Source organism: Adelges cooleyi, unplaced genomic scaffold, assembly GCF_023614345.1.
Source record: "Adelges cooleyi isolate 19-005CV unplaced genomic scaffold, UGA_ACOO_1.1 ACOO_flye_CR_arks_rails_tigmint_CR_PRNA_30, whole genome shotgun sequence".
NCBI lineage: Eukaryota > Metazoa > Arthropoda > Insecta > Hemiptera > Adelgidae > Adelges > Adelges cooleyi.
The window spans coordinates 15654891-15680477 of record NW_026095971.1 but is presented as its reverse complement, the minus strand read 5'-3'; the positions used below and the strand labels follow the sequence as shown (position 1 = coordinate 15680477).

At 31.2% G+C, this 25587-nt stretch overlaps 1 protein-coding gene across 16 annotated transcripts in view; it reads right to left on the bottom strand.

Annotated features, from left to right (window-relative positions):
• The window catches only part of LOC126838981 (calcium/calmodulin-dependent protein kinase type II alpha chain), a 37908-nt gene extending 14115 nt beyond the window's left edge, over positions 1–23793 (bottom strand). For all 16 annotated transcript variants that reach the window (XM_050573843.1, XM_050573844.1, XM_050573848.1 and 13 more), the window contains exons 1-8: positions 23621–23793; positions 14308–14402; positions 8043–8102; positions 6510–6564; positions 4774–4912; positions 356–458; positions 213–296; positions 48–142 (exon numbers count right to left, since the gene is read on the bottom strand). In XM_050573843.1, coding sequence (XP_050429800.1) covers positions 48–142; positions 213–296; positions 356–458; positions 4774–4912; positions 6510–6564; positions 8043–8102; positions 14308–14402; positions 23621–23685 — 696 coding nt within the window. In that variant the 5' untranslated portion in view covers positions 23686–23793. The remainder of the gene's footprint in view (positions 1–47; positions 143–212; positions 297–355; positions 459–4773; positions 4913–6509; positions 6565–8042; positions 8103–14307; positions 14403–23620) is intronic.
• Positions 23794–25587: the final 1794 nt, after the last annotated feature.

Below are 25587 nucleotides of genomic sequence, written 5' to 3'. Positions count from 1 at the left end.
ATTATTTATTTTTACGGAAAAATAAGTATATTGAATTTGACACATACGTCATAGGCGCCAGCTTTGATTTGGGCGTACAGCCTGTGTTGATCTTCATCCCAGAACGGTGGGTAGCCGACCAACAAAATGTACAGTATAACTCCTGTTAAAGAATCAATGAAAATCGATTATTATTTTCAAACACGCTGTTCGTCCCAAGTATAATACTATACCGCAAGCCCATATATCTACTGGTTTTCCATAGGGTTCTTTTTTCAGTACTTCTGGGGACAGGTAACCTGGAGTTCCGGCGAATCCTACAACATTTTTATAATTAAAAATCATGTGTCTGGCGTTTCTAATATGCGTTACTTGCCAAACCACGCTTGCTGTTCGCCCTGAACTTCTATAGCTAATCCAAAATCAGCTAACTTAACCGCTGCGCCTTTGACTTTGCTAGCCAGTAACAAGTTTTCCGGCTATAATTTACATAGAATACTCATTTGTTAGAAATACAACATACTATCTTGATGGCTCATACATAATAAAAACTTATTCCATTTCATGTGTTCATGTTGGGTCACAAAACAGTAGAAACGCGCTATGAAAATTAACAGGAATCTACAGTTTCACTAACTTCAGTTCTTACTGAATTTAAGCTTACGTTATAATTTTATTATACAAATTTTAAAATTTGCACACTTATTCGAGATCAGATAACTGGCTGTCAATAACTCGATCTCTGTACAACAATAAATACTGACAACTTAAGCTATTCCTAAACAAAATTATCCGGATTGCTGGATGGTGGCTTGGGACTTTGGCATAGAATAAAAATAAATTGAATTGGTTTTCTAATTCCCATGTAGGTTTTTTTTAAAATTATAAAAGGTAAAGGCTTTACACATCCTACCATTTAAAATATCTTTATCTATTCATTGTCTGATGGTGAGGGATACGTAATATTATAAAAAAAAGTTAAATAAAAACTTCTGCGAGCATCAAACATTTATTAACAAAACTTGTCACTACTTTTAATTTCTTATATCAAAATAGTTGCAAACGTCAAACATATTTAAAAAAATGACCATAGTTAAACTATAGTGAGTAAATTCAAATTAAACAAATTTTGTGGTTGTTTTTTTTCGAAAAATCTGCGTTAACGGTCTGTTTTACGAGTTCTCTTATATCAGAATATGTTGCCAATAGTATAAAAGTAGTTACCCACTGAGAACGGGTAGTTCACAAATAGAACGACTGTAGGCCAAGGGCTTGAATGACTATTTAAAAACTGCTAAATACCATAAAACAAAAATACGTGTTAAACGATAACCGTTAAATTATTGAAAGATTTAGACAATACGATAATCGAGTATTCAGTGTTTTCACTTTTCGAGGTACATCTAAAACTGTACAAAACAAAGTCAAAGTATGTTGCAAAAAAGTTCATCAAAGTTTGTGTATTTTCAATAATGACTAAGATAACAATATTTAATTCAAATGTAATAAGTAGTTTAAATAATGGATTCTTTTAAGTGTTGGCTTAAAAAAACATTCCATCTAATGAAATTCGCGTGTTTAAAAATTTAAAGTAGTCCCATTATATTCAATATGATGAATGTGAAGTAGGTCACGCCTTAACGACCAAAAATTATAACAATCGATACTTCTTTCGGCCAAATTAAATTTAAACACTAACCCAACAACGAATTATTTGAGAGCCAATTGGAATCGGAAATAGCTTGATCACATGGCATAAGACCATAGGTGTTAGTTATTACTGGCATAACTGACGACAATTTTAAATCTGGCTTAGAGGTGCACTTGAAGTCTCTTTCGGTATATTTTTTTAAAAAATTTCAAATTTTTGCCGTAGATTGGCTAAGCATCGTAGACAGAAACACGTATGAATTTTTTTTTTACAACCACTTTTAGTCGGTTAGACAACTCTTGTTCTACAAGAGACAAGAGTTACCATCCTGTAGAAGTGGGTATTGTACATGTGAATTATAAATGTAAATATTTTTTTAATCATTAGTTCCCAAGTACCTATTTTATTATTGGTTTGGTGTTTAAGTTAAATTGGTCAAAAAAGGTGTAAGTCAATAGACTTACACCTTTACACCCCAATAGGGGTCAAAATCTATGACGCCTGAAAAGAAGATTTAATTTTATGATTAATATTCGAATATGTTATTTAAATTTTAATGAGTGGTTGAATGGAGAGTTTATAACATAAGAACAAGAGGAAAAATAATTTAATGAAGAGTTAGTAAATTTAATTAATAAAGAGAAAGTGGAAAAAGCGATAAAGCAATAAGGTGTAAGAAAGCAGTATAATCGGATGGGCTGCCTGTAGAAGTGTGGAAAGCGCTAGAAAGTAACGGAATTAAGTGACTAAGAAGGACAGCTGATGTAAAAAAAATATATATTTTTAAAAATTATTTTAAAGAGAAGCCTTTTAAGATTATATCCTTGAAACATTATTTGGTGCATTAGCTTTAGAGTGTGAGTTACCACTATACATAAATTGTTTAATTTATACTATTTTATTTAAAAAAAATTGGTTAAACAACCTAAAGATTCCACAGAATTTCAGTAAGAATTAAACATTTTGAAGGTTATGCCTGCAGCCTGATTCGATGCTCATATTCTTTTGAAGGACTGAAGTAGTTTAAAAGGATTTGAATTTCTCTAGCCTCTTTATAACTGAGCCAATATATACAGCAGGGTAGCAATATATGTTTTTGGGCAGTTTTGAAGAAGAAAATTGCCCCAAAAATTATATAAATATAATAGAGAACATGTAAGTTTCATCGTGTGTGAAACAGACGAATTTATTGTTAGAGGTGTTCATCAAACGTCAGAATTCAGCCTATACTTATTTTCCATAAAACGAAAGAACTTGCTAAAGATGTGCAGGACGTTGCTACTGGGTGCATTTGTTTTATGATGATAATGTTGTTTTATAGAGAATGAGAAGTACAAAAGAACTGAGAGTTAAATTAGAGAAATAGAGGTAAAGGGTTATAAAATTCTCATTCATATTCTAATTTTCATACATTTTATAGCAGGTTATTATTTACTATTTTGTTCTAAAACCTAGAAATTACTTTTTGAAGTATTTAAGTTCTGTGAATTATTGTAATAAATTGTTTTTTATTTGTTTAATTCTTTTATTTATGTAAAAGCATAATTAGTTTTGGCTACAATATTTTTTTTTGTATATATGGTGAATTTTAGTTCAACCTGACCAAGCTATATTTAGTTATTTTTTCTTCTTATGCTAAATAATACAACGAAAAGGAAGAAATACCTTTTTTAACCCCTATCTGAATGCAGTAAATAATTTAAAAGAAAACAAAATAAATTGATAATTGAATGCAAAAACTTAGACAAACCGTTATATTTTAGCTTCGACGCGTTTTTATTTTACGAGTTTTAAAAACAAATTTTGGAGGGGACAGAGAATTTTTTTCTACTTTTAATCTTTTAAAATTACAAGGTAGGTTACGGTTCCTAGTATGAAGCTATCTGTTGGCTGTGTATCTAACACATTAAAAAAAATAGTAATAAAATAAGTAAAAAAAAAAACAAAAAATATGACAGTATGCTATGAAAAAGCTTGATGAATTCCTGAATAAATTACTTTAAAACCGTTCTATTGGACTGAAAGAGCCAAAAGACTTGTTTAGCTAGTAGTTTCCTATTTTAAAATAGTTTAAATTCTACTAAATATAATGTAGTAGTCCCTGAAAATTCCGTAGGAGTTCTGACAGTGGTAAATGTCGCAGTTAGGACCAAGTGATTAAAATGTGGTATGCGAGGATTTATATACTATTATTATAATTATAATAAAAGGTTTGTTTTTTAGTTGGTATTTTTGAAATGTTCTTTCTTTTATTGAGACAATACTAATCAAACATGCATTTTTATATTCATTCCATAAATAATGTATAATACTTCAAGTCTATCCGCTCTATCCTCGTAAATGATACAACGCAATCCTCCACCTAGGAAAAGCTCTCATTGATTATGGTTAATTCGTCAAATTACTTACAGTTAATAAAGTAGTATTATTAAAAACGCCAGTTAAACTAATTGTCGTTACTGTTTCTAAATTTAAGTGATTTCTTACTGCAATGGAGAAAGACTGAGATACAACCGTATTTAATTAAGAGACTATTTTATACCTATATCACTTCAAAACTATGCTTTGTAAGATCAAGATCTTGTACTCTTTAGTTTTTACGGTGACAACTCGAACGAATTGTTTCATTTCAATTAGAAGTATTTCTATTTAATATAGTTAATTCCTTAGTAACATTATAAATTTAAGTAAGTCCCTAAATGTATACAGTCTCTAAATTTCTTCATGTTTCAAGAGCGTTATAATTAATATATTGTCGTGTTGACAGTTTAATGCAGTCTAGAGAACAAAACTAATGAAAAAAAAATAATGTTGAGGCGAACTAAACAAAAACCCAGCGAGAGACTTTGAAATAATAACACTAAAAGGACATACCGCCACAGGTAAGTCACTCAGAGTCGTCACTTTCATTTGTTTTACGGACGTTGCGAATAAATACAACAAAATTAATGTACAGAAATTTGCTAAACAGCTAAAGGTTCATTATTTACAAAACATAGGCGCACGTAATGTGCCAACAATGCGCGGACAAGGGCGACAAGGAGTTATACATAATGGAAGAAAAACCCATTAATATAACATTATATACATATATATATATATATATATATATATATATATATGTATATATATTATTATCTTACTTTTAAATCCCTGTGAACTACACCGTTGGTGTGGCAGTGGTTTACGCTCTCCAGTATCTGCTGGATGCAATGGGAAGCATCGGCCTCGCTGTAAAATTCCCTGGCTACGATGTCTTCAAAAAGTTCGCCACCCGTCACCCTGTTGAAAGTACATACATAGACCATTAAACAATATGTTGCCAGAAAATAAATTTGAAAATAATTGCTTTGCGTTTCCCTGCAAGTTTTCACTTCGCTGATATTATTATATTATCTTAGTACATCATAAGAGTCTAGCTAATATTTAAAAGAACAAAGAAACCAACAACTTTTCTAATTTAACATTTAATTACAAAATTATTTTAAAAATCAATTGTGAAACCTGCCAACTTCTGAGTTGTGATAGGAAAACACGAGGAACTCTCTTAGATGTGTGTGCGGCCAAATAATTGATTATAATAGTTTTTAGGCCATGGATGCATTTAATATATTTATAACCTAGACTGTAGCGAATCGATAATCGCTGATGCTTGTTTAGTAATTACAATTAAACATAATTCTTAATTTTAGTTTAGACTTAATTGAAGAAAACATACTTAAGACAGAAAAACGTGTATAGACTAACAAAATACAAATAATTGGCCAACATTTATCAATTAAACCAGTTGATTTATTACTCTGAAGACATGTTTTATATGTTAACTTAAATGTAATAGAATTAAACACAATTGTACATGTACATTACAACGTTACAATGTACATTACAATTTGTGTAATGTACATGCCATTATACAGTTTTAAATTCTAAAAAAATGTTTACTGATTATTGTTATTTATTAGGTACATTGGCTATTAAGTAAAAACATGAAATAATACAAAATTATTATGAATTGACAACAAAAAACAGTAGGTTGTTGAACAACTAACATTGAATAGATAGTAAAATAGGGATCCGTGTTAAGGACCGTGATTAAGGACGAACTGATGGTAGAACGAGAATAAGAAGAAATAAAAAAATAGAATAAGGGGTTATCAAAGAAATAGATAAATGCGGGTATGTTACTTGTTAGACTAGGAAGGAAGTAAAGTCAAACGATAATAAGGAATTTAGGGGAATAAATCTTACAATCTTTAATAGAAGTTGTTTAATAGGTATATAAGTTATAGTTTCCATAAAGTTTAGGATGAAGAATTTAAAGAAAGCTATCCAACTGCTTGTTCAAACGAATTTACTCAACTGGTTAGCAAATCTTAGATTAATTAAAAACTATTTGTTTTATAGGCGTGAGGCGGTCAACATCTGATGGTTTCAGCAAAGATTACACAAGTAAAACACTTTATATACTGTATACACATTGTTTATTACTATTCCCAGAGACATGATTATCAGTTACGAGGCAAAAGACAGTTGTAAAGTGGTTTTATAAAAGAGCAACGCAGACAAATATATTCTTAGGTGCATATTTTTAACAACTATTAAGAAATTATTGATATCAAATACGTTTTAGGAGAAAATATTCAGTAAACATTTATTATACAGGTACACAAATTTGTTGAATAATTAGTATTTTAGCATTGGCTATGTCAATCTACACAATGTATCTGTGCTACTCATAGTCTATTTCTGGGTCGATTTGGCATACTACTATTTATACACAACCAAGGCTCAACTGAACGCGTTGCTGTTCATTGTACAAATGACAGTGTATACATGTTAACGAAAAATCGAATAAGTAAACATTACAAAATATACTCACAGATCGAAAACAAGGTAGTGGAATAGCTCTTCTTGGATACTGTCATGTAACCGAACTGTAACAAAAAAACTATTCGTTAAACCAATTTAAGAAATCTTAATACCTCATTAAATGTATTGTTTATTTATTTATTTTATCGTAAAATTAAATGAATTAAAAATTAAATAAATAACCAATGCAATATGTGACTTTTGTTTAGCCAAGCCAAATCACTGTTAAAACTCGTTATATACCTATATCAATAATCTTCATGTAAATTAAATAGCATTAAAAAATGTAATTCCTATTGTTTTTTTAAATTTTATCAACTATTTTGCTATTTGATTTCTATATGATATAGTCTATATACAAAATTTGATAGGGAATGTAATAGGTACAACCTGATTGAAATACTTACATTAAATTCAAAGTATAAATAAAATACTAATTCTAAAATCTAAAATACCTATATTTACTATACTTTCAAACTAAGTTGTAATTCAATAATATAAATGGTATAAAATGATAAAAATTAGATTTCGAAAATTACGCATAACATTTTAAAAAAAAGTAATGGAAAAATAATATTATGTGTAGATAATGTTGAATGAATAAATAATTTATGGACGTTAAACCGCATAAGAGGATTACCGTGATGAGTTTTAAAGTGAAAACCGATGAAGTTTTGTGCGAGGCCAAGTATATAATAGCAATAGCCAGTAATAATATAATATAATAAATTATTAAATTTTAGGAATTTTAGAGTACTTAACATGACGAAAGTTTACATACTTTATAGTTTATGCAACAAAATGCATAAGCTTATGTTAAGTTTACCGAAGAAAGATAATATTATCTTACTAATATTAAAAGGTAATAAAAAAAATTAGACGCTAGCGTGAGAGAAGTAAGGATTTGATAAATTTACATGCATTATTTGTGTAAATATGTATCATACTCATACTATACACTGTACAACATTTAGACAGAAGTTATGTTAATAAATTGTTGTTCTATTATTTAACCAAGTCAAAATAATTGGACAATATAGGCTGTTAAATTAGTATAAAATATGAGTTACAGAGCTACTGTATTATAATATAGTATAAAATTAACTGTATGCTAGTATGAAATATAAACGACTCTTATAGAGTTAGTAATATAGGACTAGGATACTTTCAATATTTAGACACCACACAATAATTTTTAATCGGCAATCATAGTATAGTTACGTCAAAGCAGAAATGAGCAAAAGTTATTTTTAATTATTTTTTCATTAGTATAAATAATACAAGTATAAATAATATAATATTAAGAATACCACAGTAAAACTAAAATAGAGTGACGTGTATAAATAAAACATACATTTAAAATTAAAAAATACTTAAAATTATCAAAAAAAAAAAAGTGGTAAAAGTCATCACGGTAAAAATTAGGCCTATACGTAATTAATGATTGTTGACCATATTAACATTATTGTACTTTAATAATAAAAGTAACATATTTGTTGTTAATTTGTTTAAAATAAAATAAAATATTGTGCACTTTACTTACCAATATTTGGATGCTGTAATTTCCTACATATTCTTGCTTCCCTTTCCAATTTTTGAAAATCTGAAAATATATCAAACATTATATTCAACATACATTTTTGGTTTATTTTTAAAACAATTATTTTTGCACAAAATTACAATATCAACTGTAAACAGCAACATTAATTTTGTAACCAAATCAATTATTTCAACTTTTAATAATACATTTAAATAAAATCAAACTATTTTTCGAAAAATAAAATATGTATATTTTATTGATTATTATACAATAAAAGGATAAAGAACTAAAAAGTATGTTAATGTAAATTTCAAAATTTTGTTATAGTAAGAGGCTTCATGATCTTTAAAAACATGTATTAAAATAAATACATCATTTATAAATCCTTAAAAGCTATCGCAAATTAAAAAAAAATTAACTTAGGTTAAATAATTTAATAAGTTACAACTAAAAATTATATTATAACTTAATAAATTCATAAAGTAAAATACTATTAATTAGTTTACAAATTAAAGTTTAATTAAATGAAAGTTAATTTTTCTCTAAAGCACTAATCAAAAGATCGGTTATTTTGTCTGTGAAACTAAAATAAACTATAAAAAAAAATTCTAGTAATGGCCTTATTCTATTTTAAGGTACAAATTTATTATCCTTCGTAAAATCGATTATTCTTCAAGTCAGGAGACTAATTAGACAAAATTAATCTGGATGTTTTATTTTAAAAGATATTTGCTTAAATAGTCACTGAACATTTTCTCTTAGAAGTAAACGAGTACAAAATAAGTGTAAGCTTCTTTAATTGTTTTCATTTATACTGAAGACCTAAAATAGTACCTACCCTCTGATTGATTATGCCTGTAAGCTTAAATAACTACTAAGAAACTCGCTGTAGAGTACTTTTTAAAAAACTAGCTTGTGCTTCTAACATTTTAAAATTTTAACTAGTTTTATAGTAATTATAATTTAATAAAAAATAATAATAATAATAAGTGACTTATGATATGTTCAGAATCTGGATAAAAAATATAAATCGATGTTGGTAAATAATCCATCACATTTTTTTACACTTAAGTTACGGTTAGGAAAATGTAAATGTTGAATAGGCGGTACTAGAAAAAACAATAAAATAACCGATCACTCTAAATCGCGAAGCTAGTTTTATTATAAGGTTGCCTATTTGTAGATAAATAAATAATTTAAAATTCAAAGAAACAGCTTTATAAAATTAGCTTCATACTAGTTATTTATTAGGTATTATAAAGTAATAATTTATTATATATTTAATCAAGTAATAGCACGGCAGGAATTGAGAATTCATTTCAAACTTATAAGACGGTAGGTACCTATTATTGGATTAACTCTTTTATATGTTCAATGAAATTGTTTTTTTTTAATTAAAAAAACAATAGGTTATGTACAATTGATAAAGTTACACAACTATATACAAAAATTAAATTGTGTATACTATCATAGTCACACTGCGGTTGTGTTAGAGCTACAAAAAATAAGTTGTAATATAAATTGACGTAAAAGTATTATTTTCTTATGAACATTTACTTTTGTTGTCAACTTTCCAAATTTAAAACGGTTGCTACAGCAGTGTATTAACTAACCCTTTCAGACCCCACGTCTCCTTAAAGAGACACTGTGTTTTTGCGGCATGTTAAAGATAACTCACGTAGTTTTTATGATAAATCAGGTTACCTAACATTAAAACACGCAAAATTGAATTTCCCACAAACAATATGTTTTATCGATTTTTAGTAGTATCGATATTTTAGCCTCTAATCGGTTTTTAAGGTCAAATTTCGATTACTCTGAAAATCGATATTCCACGCATTGTGATAACGCAGATTAAGAAAAAATTGATTTCAAGTGTCTCCGACTAACAGAAAAAAGTCAGGTCTGGTAATGTCATCAATAGTGAATATATATATATATATATATATATATATATATTATGGTTCCTTTACTGTTTATTATTCTTCTCTTGCTTGTTTGCGTGCGGCACTCCGCTAAGTTTTATTATACATATTAACAAAGCCTTAACAACCATAAAACAGCCATCGGTTTGTAAACGGATTTTGGTTCTAATATCAACGTACTCCTTTCGCTGGCCCTCCTGTCCGTTTTTCATCATTAAAATGATTACAGCAATTACTATGTTGGGTAAACTTAGTTCGGAGTACCTTTGTAATTCGATAGTAACATGGGCACAACACGTATTCCTACCCTCGTTACCTCTTCTCGTCACGTTTGTCAAACGTGATGTCCAGATACATACAAACACATCACATGCAAAATACACATACCCACCGGTTACCTATGTCATACATTTGATATATTCTCGTGTTATATATGTATTATGTCATCACCCCTTCCCTCCCTTCTCTCACAATGCCTCCCTTTTCCGAGGGTGGCACACGTTGCATTTTGTTTGATTTATATAATACAATGTTATATGTATTACAGGGTTGCGATACATGTGTTGGCTACACGTGACACATCGAGGTCATTGCGTCAGGCACTTTTGCACCTACACTACTTTGTCCCGTCCCTTGTTAGTTGTCACTCGACGAATATCATTGAAGGGTTGACCGAACGTACAGACAAGATTTCAGAGTACCATTATCCTAGTTTATACAAATTCGTTGCCGACAGAACCATCAAAATATAATAATAGTATAGAATTAATATAATATAGACTGTATATATAATTAAATATGCATTAAAACAACGTAGACAACATTTTTGTTCTCATTTTACAGACCTAGAACGTTCTTCATAAAACAACTATAATTATGATAACTAAATATTTCTGTAATAATTATATTATTATTTGTAGAATATAATATGTATTTAATATTCTTGTATGGTATGATATAATGTAAAGCATTGAACCACGCTATTCAATGTCAAACTGTTTCACAATCAAGTATTAGCCTACACAATATTAAAGAAAAGACTAGTTGGATAATATGTCAATACAGTTTTGCTTATTGTCAGACTTATTGTTTAATTATATGAAAATCGCAAAATACAGTTTTTTTTAACTAGCGATTTAAGTGACTAAAAAGTGTATCGTTAACAAAATGTTGTTTATCCATCTATTGTATATAATAGTATTATAGGTTGTACATTAATGTGTACAGTCTGAAGTAATTATATTCATAAAACAATAAAACCGGGATTCCTTTAAGAATTAAGTATATAGTATACTTTCAAATGATTTTATTATATATTACATAAGAATATTGAATCAACTGCTTGCTTTAATTTTACTGTAAACTTCTCACTAAATATCGTTTATATAAATCACTACTATTTATTCGATCCTATGGTCAAACGCAATATAACGTTATTAATTCAAATTAGGTCATATCCGTATCAACTCTCTTTAGGGTGTATAGTAAATTATTTTAAATGTAGTTATATATGTGTATATGACGAGACCTGTAATTGGTAAGTATACAAAAAACTACTCGCAATTTTTCTACCCTGGACAACTCACTAGTATAAATATGGATTCGTGATAGCCACACGTAGCCAATCAAACCTGACCTATATTTCTACCCCATGTTATAATAATTAATTTAGACACACACACCCAGGGCTAGTTAATATAATTAACTTATATAGTTATGATAGTTTTGTTTCGTATTATATATATCACACCCCCGCTTAAAAAGTTACACAACTCGAAAAAGCCATTTGCCAATAGAGTCATTTAAAAAAGTACAACATAATGTAAAATAATGTAATACCAAAAGTGTCGTGCGCCATCTATCGATAAAAAATAATAATATACTTATGACCTTTTTACACAATAATTATATGATATTTATTTAAAATATGCTATAATAACCTCGAATATCATTTTTTTTTAGTTTTGTCACTTTTTAAGCGGGGATGCTATGTATATAAAAATTAATAATGCTAATCGTTATGTATCAAATAACAAAACATAATATCATTAATTTTAACAAGCTCAAAAGGAACTCTCTCATGTGCAAAATTAATTTAAAAAAAAAAGTGATCATGTTTACATACTGCTCATCAAAGCTAAAAAGTTTTCCCCGTAAGCGACAGTATGTAAAATAGTAATCAATAATTGTGAAGCGCGAGCCGTGTTTGAATTTTCCTTTAGTAATTTATACATTATTATTCATGTATTACAAGTGTGTAGAAGAAAATACTCAACTTTTAGTTAAACATAACATAAACTCATATAGTTCGAAATGTATGGACCTTAAAATCGCATATAAAATGCTTAAAATGTTCGCATCATATTTTTCGAACTATTTTGTACAATTTTTACTCCCTAACAATAAAATTATGATTTATATCATTTAAGTTTAATGTAATAAAATACAATTTATTTTTAATTTAAATAAATAATTATACTTTATATATAAAAAAAAAAAATTATCCGAAGACAAATATAATTATATTTGTTATAATTTTACGTTTATTTAAACAGCTGGTAAACAGTTAAAAATGTTAAATCGAAAATCAAATTAAAAGATATTTTGAAATATCCAACAAGGCAATTAATACTAAGGGACTACAATTTTTTTGAAAAAATCATTGGAACTTGTAATTATTTGAAATAAAATAACTTTGATATGCATTGTAAGTTCATTAATAATAATGTGTTATAATGTGTTTAAGAACGACCAACTATTTTTCACTTTGAGTTATAACATTTATTATATTAATCTTATAAACATATTATGCTACATAACACAACAAACAAATTGTATACAACATTTTTTTTATAATAGTTTAATTCTTATAAGAATAAAAATCAATCGAGTAATTTATAATTCTCTTAGCGGTATTTAAGTTTATAAATAGGTACTAAAATTCACGGGAAAGGCATATAACAAAATTGCTTTGTAAAGTCTGTTAAATAACTACATTTAAAATATTTGATGTCAGTAAACTGAAAGCAATAATTCGATTTTTTCACTTATTATCTTACTTTCAACTGAAAAGGTGCAAAAAACCTGTGTAATCAATACCGACAATAAACCTGCCAACAATTCTACAGCCAAGACTAAAATAAAGGAGTTATTTTGTGTAATATAAAATTTTCAAATTGCAAATTTCAGTCGCAAAAATTAAAAAGACTAATCTATTGACCAACTAATAATTTATTTAATAATATGGCCGAAAGTCGATGTTCGAATAATTATTTTTGTAACGCAAAAATAATTTTTTCAAAACTTATTATCAACCCATTTTTGTTCTTTAAGTCCGTCTCTTGATTAACCATTTATGTTATTTATATTTATAAGTTAACAGTTTTAGTTTAAAAGTTAATATCAGGTTTACGAATAAAGAGGCGCAGGGCGTGGAAAAACCAGTGTACTATAATTATGGAGTATTTAAGGTGCTTTTTTTTATCATTAGTACAAATTCGTATGTGTAGTTTTCAAAAAAAAAAAAGTTAATAATAATAATAAAGAAGAATGTGGACGATGAAATTATTACTCTGTACAATCCTATACGTTAGGTAATTTGTTTTTACTTATTCAGTTAGCATGACAATATTGACATTTCTGTGTTATTGATATGACCATCGCGATTGATTTGGTCTTGTTATTATGATTGATCACTCGACGGTCATTGATCATATAGTATTATTTATAAAAATCCAATGACAGTCATATATTTTCCACGCTAAATAAATTCAATAAATTGCTTATGGCCTCTGATTTTACGTTTGTTCGACTCAGCTCAGTTAAGGTAATACGATTATATATACGTTCAAGGATATAAATGTGCTTAGAAATTGTATGGTATAGGGGTGAGAGAAGAAAGCCTAGCAAAATAAGGTCAAGGGGTTATATTTCGACGTCTTGAACTCGTATAGAGGGTTTTTTTATTCGATTTAACCCTTTCCCTTCGTTTTCCATACTACCACTATTCTTGACTTATGCTCTAAAAGCTTTATGAGGGTCTGCCCAATCTGATCTAAATAAAAGAAACAACATTATTGTTGCTTTCGTAGACGGGACATTTTAAGGGATACTCTCTTTTAAAAGGACATCGACTACTAAATCGGATTTAGACTCGATGCAGGCAATCGGCCAAGCGTATAATCCCATAACATGTATCCAATCTACATATTTGATATGTGTACATATACTTAAGAAAATACCTTGAGCAGTACATGTCGGGCCATCGCTGACCCCTCGTGGGAGAGAACGAATTCGCCGATGTACACGTACTTAAATTATTTAATAAAACGCAGTCCACTCACCTCTGGCAGAAAGTTTTTTTGTGTTTATTATTTTGGCCGCAAACTCCAGTCCCGTGTGCTTTTGAATACATTTTCGCACTACGGAAAAAGCGCCTCTGAAAATACATACAAACAATACAAATTATTTACAATAAAATTATAAGCGAAAAGCATAATTTTATCGTGTGGCTCATAATAAACGGATTTTTTTAATAAATATTTTATTTTCGAGTATTTGCATTTAACTGAGTGTAATGTAGTATAATGAACGAAAACAAAGTTGGACATTAACGTTAAAATATTTACTTAATCAAGCTATTGATTAAATTGACATTTAATTATCAGGTATAAGAGTATAATCACTGTTAATCGGTTTTAACTTTGTAAAGAATCTAAATTGATTGATGGATAAAGTAATTGAAAAATAATAATGTATAATTAATAAATTAATAATTATTTAATAGAAAAGAAACAAAAGAGTAACGGTTAAATTAAATATTGATTCGTGACTCGAGAGTAATGTAAGCACTAGTATAACCGATAATTAAAAATTAATTTACGCATTTAGCTGATTAAATGTAAAACAATTTATTGTTGCTCGAATACAAAACAGCTGTTTTCATTATTATTTGGTTATCATTAATTATACTACACACGTTAATTTTGATTGGTAAGAACAAAATACAAAACCCTTAACTTTATAAATATAATAGACAACGTGACAGCAGCGGCTTTTAGTAACCGTAAATCAAGGAGAATCAATTTATTACTAAGCAAATTAAAAAATATTTAATGTAATTATTACTATATACCTAATTTAATAATGGCATAGATATTAGATACCATTATATTTAACCTAGCCTATGTTATTCAATTATAATTTATACATAGACGTTTACTAAAAGCAGTAAAGTGTCTAAAATTCGAAAAACATTAAAATATATTAAAATAGCTGTATGTATATAATTATAAATATACTACACTGACAAGAATTTGTGTATTCGAATGATTAGCGTTTACAATAAAGTTGCAATAATACTTATTCGAAATCAAGTTATTATCGTCAAAAAATATCTTCTAGTGAACATCAATTTGTTAATAACCATGAATAAAGTAACATAAACCTTTTGGATAGTCTTAAAAACCAAAATTACTTAGCACTGGATGGATGTTAAAAAGTTATGCTCGGCTGTTTTAAAAACAAATAACAGCTATTTTAGCTTTTGTTACTTCTATACAGCCAGTCGAGTTTCTTGACTGAATATGATAAATGGAGTGCTTTGAAGAACCCTAACTCAATTTAACCTTTGTAATCTCCAAAAACCCAAACCGTTTAACCCGAATTATATGGTTTTATCAAAAACCTTAACCAATACTAACCCATATTATTTTTTTGGTGTTAACCGTAACCGAAATAATTAAAACGTACTGAACAATCGTGTGATATATCAATTTGTGGTTGCTTTTATGCGGGCTATTTATATTTTTATATAATAATACTGTAACACTAAGCTATGTGTGAATATAACGCTATATGATAGCTATAATGCCATAATTAATAAATAATTTAACTATAAAATTACTTATAAATAAAAATTGGAAAAGACTAACTTATATAATGAAGTATTTACTGATAATTTTAAATAAAGTAAAAAATAAGTACTTATTATTATACTGAAGCATATAAGTACTACGAGCTTCAAATGAATAAGTGTTTTAAACTTTTATTTTTAAAATGCCCTTCCCCCTCTTCCGCCGGTCATCAGTACATACTAGACATTGATCTGTAAACAAATTTAACATTTCAGACGTCTTAACAATTATAAGTCTCAACAAACGTTTTACATTTTAAAATCCAAGTGTTGTAATAATTTTGAGTACATTGTACTTTCAAGGACTGCATCGGTACCGCATAATAGTATACGGACTTCCGTTGGATGAGCTTTATATCATTTTTAATGTCTTTTTTTTCCGGTAAAGGTTAGCTGCGTGTTGTATTATTTCCGAAGTGAGTAGGTCGAGGGTTCGCGGGTACGGATTTCGGTGAATCGTTGTAAAAACTCAAGAAGGAATTTTATTTTCGGGTCCATGTTATCGCCGTACGCCCGCCGAAAGTACACATACATGCGAATTTAATGACACGGACCGATTTTCTGACTTTCATTCCCAGACGCATTCGTTTGTAAAATAAATCACCGGCGTCTCCTGTCGCCGTTGGATTTCTGGCAAATACCCACAACGTCATTTATTACAACGACCGCGGTTGAGTTAAAGTAGAATAACACAAATAGAGCAAGGGAATCCCTCTCAATATAAAACTCAAGTCTGTAGTTGTAAACTAACGATATTATATGTGTGTCGTGTGACGTTTTTCTACCTTGAAAAAATTACCGAAACTGTTGAGAAAGTTCTAAGACGGTCTTCTAATATTACAATTATAAATACATGATCATAGTCGCTAATGGCTAATGAAATATTTAAAATGAATATAGTTTCGTGAAAACCAATTCAAATAAATACTAATTAAAAATATGGAAACATTATTACAATTGTACAACAGGTAATTTTCGACAAATGACTCTAAATAGACATACGTCTACCTAGTCCAAGTTTGGCACGCTAAAAGCGTACGTACTACATAATATGTTTTAAATACATAAAACGTGAATAATATTTTAGCTAGTTTTTATGAGTACCTAAAGATTCACGGCCAACGTTGTAGGTAGTTTAGGTATACGCGGAAGACAATGTCCAAAAACGGTATGGTCGATGCCCGGTGAAAGCGATATTTGGCGACGCATTGCTATGTTATTATGTCTCTATTACAACATAATAGTGTACTAACATCATCTGTGGATACACACAGGTCAGATTCGGTCGAGGAGGAGCCGGCAAGGGTGGCGAGGAAGATATGGCGGTACAGGAAAGCCGCCAGGTTTCGGCGTTCGGGGCTAATATTAATATAGGCGACAGCTTATGTACACATGTATATCTTATTATGAGAGCAACGAAGAGGCGGTGGCGGGGCCGGTTGATGATGTTTAAAAATATATTTTGTCCGCCATCAATGACGCGTTGCCAAACGCGAAAAGAGACTTGCTGGCACGTTAAGCACACGGCTCTGGTTGACGACGGTAGTCTGTACACTATTATACTCCATACTGATGGACAGAGCACTTGCTTACACGGTGTACATAATATTCATACTTGGTCACCGGAAAATCGAGAAACACTCCATCATTTTTGTTGTATACGAAGCCGGTTGTCATACAGAATATTAGTATGACGATACACAAGCTCACACCTAAGTCTACACCTATCAGACACGTGGACATGAAAATACAGTATCTCAACATTTGAAGGAGTGTAAAAGTTGAACATATTATAGATCGATAGTCTTGTAATGTTTTGTGAAGATTACATAATGGCTAATGATCGTGTAGGTTTTACATAAACCATAATAATGATACTATTCGTGAATCGTGAGTCTCTTCGGATCGTTTATTTTATTATATCAATAAAATTACTTTGCAAAATACGTACGGTTCTCTCCAGCCAGTAAATGAAAACCAACATTTTTTTTAAATATTAAAATAAACTCACTACCAAAAGCACAGGCCTAATAAGTTAGAAACTAATACCCCTATACCACTGTATATTTTATACTCCACTTTTAATGTAGTGTTGTAATCCATTAAATAAATAAGTCTTTAAAGTAATGTATTATTGAGAACTTGTTTTACTCATCAGTCAAATCATTGAATTTTCATGCAGCTATGACGACAACCCTTTAAATCGACTATGTGCTATATCTACAGCATATATTATGAAAATAGTAAGATTATTGTATTAAATATGGAGAAAGTAAATTGACAGTTTGGTAAAGGTGCGAAAAGTTTTAGTCTGAAAACGGTGGATAAGAGATTATGGATTTAGAACTTTTACTCAGTTCTTTAAGTAGATACTAAAAAATCATTTGAATTTGACGAAAAGTTTAGGAAAACCGTTAAATATTTGTCATTTAGTTTTAAGTTAGTAAGAACTAAAAAGTAATAAATGGTGTGTGGTGGTCTTGGGCATTTGAGCAGACACATAAGGTTTTGGCATTTTAGTATGGTTTTGATGTGTAATAAATCAAATCTGTTTAATATAATAGGTTAGTCTTATACATTACATTGTAGAGGTGATATAACTGTATCCTGCATTTTTTTTAAGTAATAGATACACTTGATTTAGAAATACATATTTTTTCTTGACTTGCGGATTATATTCAACTGAAGGTATTCAACTATATATATCATATTCGAATAAACACAAGTATGTTGTATCTAATTGCCGTAGGAGTAATCTTCTTCTTTATCCTCGACTTACACTCCCAACTACATGGGTCGGCCACCCTCGACCTACACCTTCATAGAGCTCGGTCTTCTCGTACATCTCGTTTAATTAAACCCCAGCATCTTCATATCACTCTGTATTCCGTCCATGCATCTTTTCTTTGATCTTCCTCATCCTCTTTTTCCCTCTAAATTCCTCTGTATAACAGCTCTCACTGCCTCTGCCTTATATCTTCTCATAAGTAATAATAAATGTAATTGGAATCTTATGTGTCTGACACAATCGTATGCTATAAGGAGACATCCAAAAAGATAAAACAAAAATTATAGGACATTTTTAATAAAATTCACAATATTCAATACGGAAACCATATTATATGGTTATTATAATAATTTATTAGACATAATATGTTTTAAATTCAAGTTTCAATGCTTCAAAACTGATTAGAATATAATATGAATTTCCGTGCAAAACAGGAAAAATAACAGACATGAATTCATACTTTAAATCCAAATTTTTTAAATATTAAACCAATCATGATGCATGAACAATAAACAAAATACTATAACTACCTTGGTACCTCCATATATGGAATCCTACGCTGTATACTTGTTATTGTTGTCACTTTATTACGTGGCGGCCAAAACTAACCATACACAGTATTAGTATAAGGATTACCATCGGTGCAATGTATATTTAATTGGGGATTATGCTCAAATGCGGTCAGACTATGGCGTCGCATCGATTTGACCGCAATGTGCTGCTGCATTATACACTACGACCGGAGGCATAACCATAAAGGCTTAGTGCATTTTTTTTTATTTCAGCAAACTGCAGTCTGTGGAATCCTTTTAACTGCTATCGTCGTATGTATCCTTTGTTATAAGAGAGGTTAAATTTCAAAACTGACCGTAGCCTGTGTCCGAGTAAAAAAAATCACCTAAGTTTCCTAGCATTGTTGGTGACCTTTGTCACGTTTATTATACTACGAGAGATTATGTGATTACTTATGAATTTTAAGCTTGCATTAGATTTAGTTTATTTAAGGTTTTTACTGAAAACATAATTTGATTATACTAGTCATGAAAATGGTGAGGAAAGAGTAGTATGCAAATACTGCAAACTTGCTTAAATCTAGTTACCGTTATCATACACTTTATCAGAACAATCAAGAATAAAATAAATTAGAACAATTTATTAAACTGGCAGTCTTGTAATGTCAACAAAACAAATATGGACCGAGCTGCCTGACTGCATAAGATTCTTTGGGGTGTCATGGAATTAATCAGGGATAGTTAATCACCGTTATTGTCGTCAAGACAAGTCGTCGGATAGTACATATTATTATATAGCAGATCAATAATTTACTTTCTCGGGGGACGACCAACAAAATCAACTCTTTTCATCGCGTTAACAATAAAACACCTAACGGATTTTTTCGGTATAGTCTATATTTTATTTACTGAACGAATAAAAAAATCTAATACCTATATAAAAATAATAATACCAAATAAACTACCCACGAACCCTGTGTATTCGTTTAAGTATTAAAGCTTCCATACAGCACTCGCAGCAGTCCCCAGAGCATTCAGCCGACAAAGCACAAGCACGCACATTGTAATAGAACCATTCTGGTATGAAATAACTACATTGCGGTTTGTCTTATACCCGTCCCTCGGTATATATAATAAACAAGTAGAGTGACTCGTCTGAAATCCAATTATTTCGACTCTCCTCAACTATATATTTTGTACATTTCAAAGCTGATGCAAAATGTCATGGTTAAACATTTTTCAAAATACGCCAGGTTCCTTTTCGAGAAAAAAAGAATTGTTGATGAATACAATAACTCCGAATCATCTTGTATACAGTACACTTGTATAATCTATTCCGTGGCCATTATTTGCGCGAAAGCATTCATCGGTGATTTCGACCTACCCACTGTGGTGTATATACCTATTTCGGTCTCTCAGTGCTCGGTCGGAAGGTAATAGTATTAATTGGTACCCTTGTCGTTTGGTGATTTGGTAAACATAACAGTGCCGAAGGCGGTCGTCAGTACAAAGCCAACCGGGGCTTACACCTGGGTTCAAGTATAATGAAACTGTCGCCATAGCGACGACAGACGATGGATTGATTTTACTCAATACTACTCGAATCGACTGCCGTGTTAAACAGCAGCGTTGTGTTATATAAAACTTTTTACACCTGTACGAATATACAAATGACGCACGTGTGTGTAAGTACACAAAATAATATACTGTATGTACCTATAGTAGTGTCCTGCTAACGAGTGCGTATGAACAAGTACAGTTGAAACGTCAAAGAGCCGGTGGGTTTTCGTCTTTTGTGTTTGGTAGGAAAAAGAGATGCTGTGCTAGGCACCGTTTTGTGGAGTACAGCCGTGAGCTTGTAATATCGAGGGGTAGGGGAATTCACGTGTCGTATCGATTTGCTCTTTGCCTTTTCTAAGTGTCGAAGAGAGAGAGAGAGAGAGAGAGAGAAAGAAGGAGAAGAAACAACTCGTCGGCGTTCATTACTATAATAATGGAAAAAATACGTAGCCTATACCCACAATTGTAAAAAAAAAAAAAAGTATTGAATTTTGGCGATGCCGTTACTATTTCCGCTGTATGACAAAAATGTGTGTTAAAAAATTAAAGACATTGAGATGTAGGTGGCCACTGACATGGGGGTAACTACTAACTTGGGGAGGGGTTTAATAGGGATTGGACCTCACAATTGGATTGGATTTTCACATAACCTCAACATAAAGAAGTCTAGCCATGTAAAAATTTTACTAATGCCCATTTTAGATACAATTTGTAACTATTTAAGTAATGTTAAAAATAAAATACTAATGATAAAAACATTTGCTGAAAAAATATTAAAATGTCAAAACTGAATTGAAAAAGTGTAGGTATAAAATTAAAAACTTAAAAATAAGTCGAATTTTTGCCAATTTCATTGATTTTTTCGTTCAATATTGTTTTTCAACAAATTTGATTGTACTATATTCATGTTTAATAATATTTCATTTTTTCAAAACTTGAAGTATTAGCATTTACCTTTTTTTTTAAATATGGATTTTCAAAGTCCTACCCCTATGAGAAACACACTAATACATTTAGATGGGATAAAATCACTTCATTAAACTTATTCAACATTTAAAACTAAAAAAAAAAAAATATCGACAGCGTAGACTTCTGAGGTAAAGATGACGTACTGGTGAAAGAAATGAGTTTATCGATCAAAGAGACACCTATATAGACTTGATATCGAAGATAAAGCGACAAGAATAAAACGATGAAGTGTCGTTGAAGGGTCATTAAAAGGCGCATGCTTGCTAAAATTCGTTGTTATATTACCGCCGTTTGTATATGTGTGCATAAGATACGGTCGCGAGTGAAGGGTCCGCCGTAATAGCAGTGGAGGCAGAATTTATATAAATGGAGAGGGAAAGAGAAGAAGATATAAAGAGAGAGAGAGAGGGGTGAGAGAGAAAGAGAGAGAATGAGAGATAGAAGTTAAGTTCGATAAACTCGGCGCTCGGTTGTCGGACAATAAAAAGTGACATAATTTAACGCGGTCCCACCCCGCTGTAACATAGTATAGACACCAGAAAATATTTTTTATAAAATTATCCCAGCACTAAGCGCGTTAAAATTGATTATTATTTTGTCGTTTACAATCGTGACGTCTATACTGTGGAGCTTATGTGTACCGTGATAAGCCGGTAAAAATAAAAAAAAACATAAGTAAGTCGTCGGGTGCGGAATATCGATTTGACAAGAAGAAAAATCATCGCCGCCCGGTGACCGGGTATGTCCTGCCGATCGAAGGGCCTAAAAGCACGTGATTTACGAGCACGTGTATTACAACGATTGTGTGTGTGCGAAATCAAACAGGAAGGGACATGGCGTGGGCATATAGAGCGCGATGACCTGATCTAATTTCGTATTTGAGCCGGCGGTCGGTCCAAAAAATCCCTTTCCGTTTCAATAAGGTGTGCTCTATCTGTGATGTTATTTTTTACACAAATATTAACATATCATATTAAAGTAGTATCGGAAAAGACACTCGTGCGCCAACACTTCAAGTGTCCCGCTGTAATCCAAGGGGCCAGTAAGATCTAGTCACGGACGCTAATATTATTGTACTCGACAACGGTGTAAACTAGTTTTGGATTAAATTTTTATCTCGCTCTCATCGTGTACCGTATAGGTAACATATTTTGCCTCCGTCGCCGCCGGCGTTTAATCGTTGTATTAATTATTATTATTATTTTTTTGTTATTACACATAATATATAAATGTACGTTTATAGGCAGCCGGAGCCAGTACTACTCTCGCTTTCACTTTAGCCGCCGCCGACGTTTGCTACTCATGCGCGCCGCTATTTTGGACTGGTATACGCGCGCTATCGATTCTAACGTGCAGCGGCGGCGGCGGCGACGGTGTGCTCTGCAAATGTGTCTGTGTGTGTGTGTGTGTGTGTGTGTGTGTGTGTGTGTGTGTGTGTGTACTGTGGTGTATATATGTATATATATATATATACATATGTATATGTGTTTGAGCGCTCGAATGCCGCTTTTTAACGTTACTGTTACAATCTCGACCGGGGGAAAAAATCAAGGGGACTAATCAAAACGGCCGAGTACCGTACAAAAGCTTAGTAAAATAAATAAATATGTAATATATTCGTCGATGAGTTATTTCATGGGGTGTTAAAGGAGATAATCGATCGGTCGACAACGACCGCGGTGCCGGTTGATTCGCGGCCAAAGCTCACATAAAAAACAAAACAAAATTCATACACCGGATCGCATTGCTACATTATGCGCTACGATGTATAATAATATTTTAATATAATAATACTAATCTAATTTATCGAAAATGAAAACGCATGCAATAGACAGACAGACAGAGACATTTGGAGAACATTTTTTTTTTCTCGTTCAGTCAGTCGGTCAGTAGGTTTTTTTTTTGTTACTTACTTGCCGAGTTCTTCTTTTAGCTCATAATTGTCACTAAACCGCGTACATACGAGCGGCGCAGCCATCGTGTCGTGTCGTGTATGTTTGTATGTCGTTCGGTTACCGAGGGGGGCCCGGTCGGCGTTCCGTTTGAATCGCTTGTATATATATGTGTATAATAATATGAGTTGTGTATGTTATATTTATATATATATGCACGCGTGTGTTTAAGAGAGAGTGTATGTTTGTTGTAACGTGCAGTGCGTAACGCCGCGGACGCCGGTGCGGGTGTTCTGCGACGGGCGCCGTTCTCCAATCAATACGCTGTAGACGGCAAGCGGCCGTTCGGCAACGGTCGGCCGACATCGGCGGGCCGAGCTACTTGTTGACATCCCTCGAAGCCCGACGCGCCGCCCGTGCGCGCGATACGCCGCCCGACGCCGGCGCCCAATATGAGGAAAGAGAGATAGAAAGAGAGAGGGGTGGGAGGGGGTCGCGGCGAGAGGGCAGTGAAAAAGCTTGTTCGCGGCGGCCGCAATACAAGCTCGCCCTCACATAACATAATACACTTATTACATAATATTTTATTAATACAATATAATAATATAGTATTGATAACATTATAATTATTTTACTCATCGAATGCACCGTGCATGTACTGGTATCGTAGAGATACTACGCAACATCCACTTATATTTATTTGGACCTCTAAATATATTCTTTTTAGACGGGCTTAACGACGCGATCAGGGAGAGAGAGTTGAGAAGTTATAACTTATAACCTCTAAATTATTTCCTAAATGATCTGTTTTGACTTTTTTGTTAATAAAACCTCACCAATACTTATCTACGTCCATTTTCCAACGGACGCCACTAGCTTCACAGGTCATAACCGATCCAATGAATGTGAAACATATTGATTTATTTAACGAACATTAGCAAACAGAGAGAAATTCACACGAGTAACAAACAAATATAGCTTGATAATATTGTATAGATAACCCTCGTAAATAGTCTTGTAGGTATGTTTTGTACGTATATATTGGACATTTTATAATTTTAATACAGTTTTATAAAGTTAAACTAAAAACTTTACTGTGATACGAAATTAAAAAATATGAGTAGATATTTTATTTAAAAAAAATAAGCTGTGGGTCGAGTACCCTAAGGATGCTTCAGTACGGCTCTAGACGCTTGCTAGGTATTAGTATTAGCGTCAGAAAGTTAACCCAGCTATTGTGGTTAGCTGTTAGGCAAAGCTTTGCCCTGAAGCAGCGCTATTAATAAAAGACAAACTGACATGTGATGGAAAATACCCCGGGGCAAAGTCCATCCGGAAGTAGCGACTAGAGCTCTACCCCTTTTGGCAGACTTTTAAGTGACGTCTTAGTAAGTGAAAAAAATGTTGATTGTATAAACTATAAAATAATAAACTGTACGTTAAGTGTTGTGTCGAACATAATATTCATACCTATATCGATTGAGTAATTTATTTATGCGTAATTTAAAAGTTATTCTTTATAAAATATTTCGTTTTCGGCCTTCGGGAGTAGGTAGATGTCTAGAATATATATGTATAGAGGACCAAATGGGTTATACTTGTTAAAAGTCATAAAAAATGATTCTTAAATTTTACTTATAACGTTAAATCGTAGGATGTGTATTACAGATTAAAAATCATAAAAAACGTTGGCTATTTCTGTTTAAAAAAATAAATAACGTTTGCTCTGTTTATTTATACAATTGTTCCACTTAGCCCTAATTTCCCCTCTGTCTAATTATTTTGAAAAACAAATCCGCTTTAGTCGACCGATCTTCATCCATTCATGTTAAACCCTAAACCGTCAAATAGGACTCGTGATTGATGATAAACCCTTTTTATGTATTGATTATTTCCTAAAACAACAAGCAGAACGCACAAGTACTTACAGTATTCATTACAGACAAAAATATCAGCGTAAAAATGAATAATAAATTAAAATCGGAAGT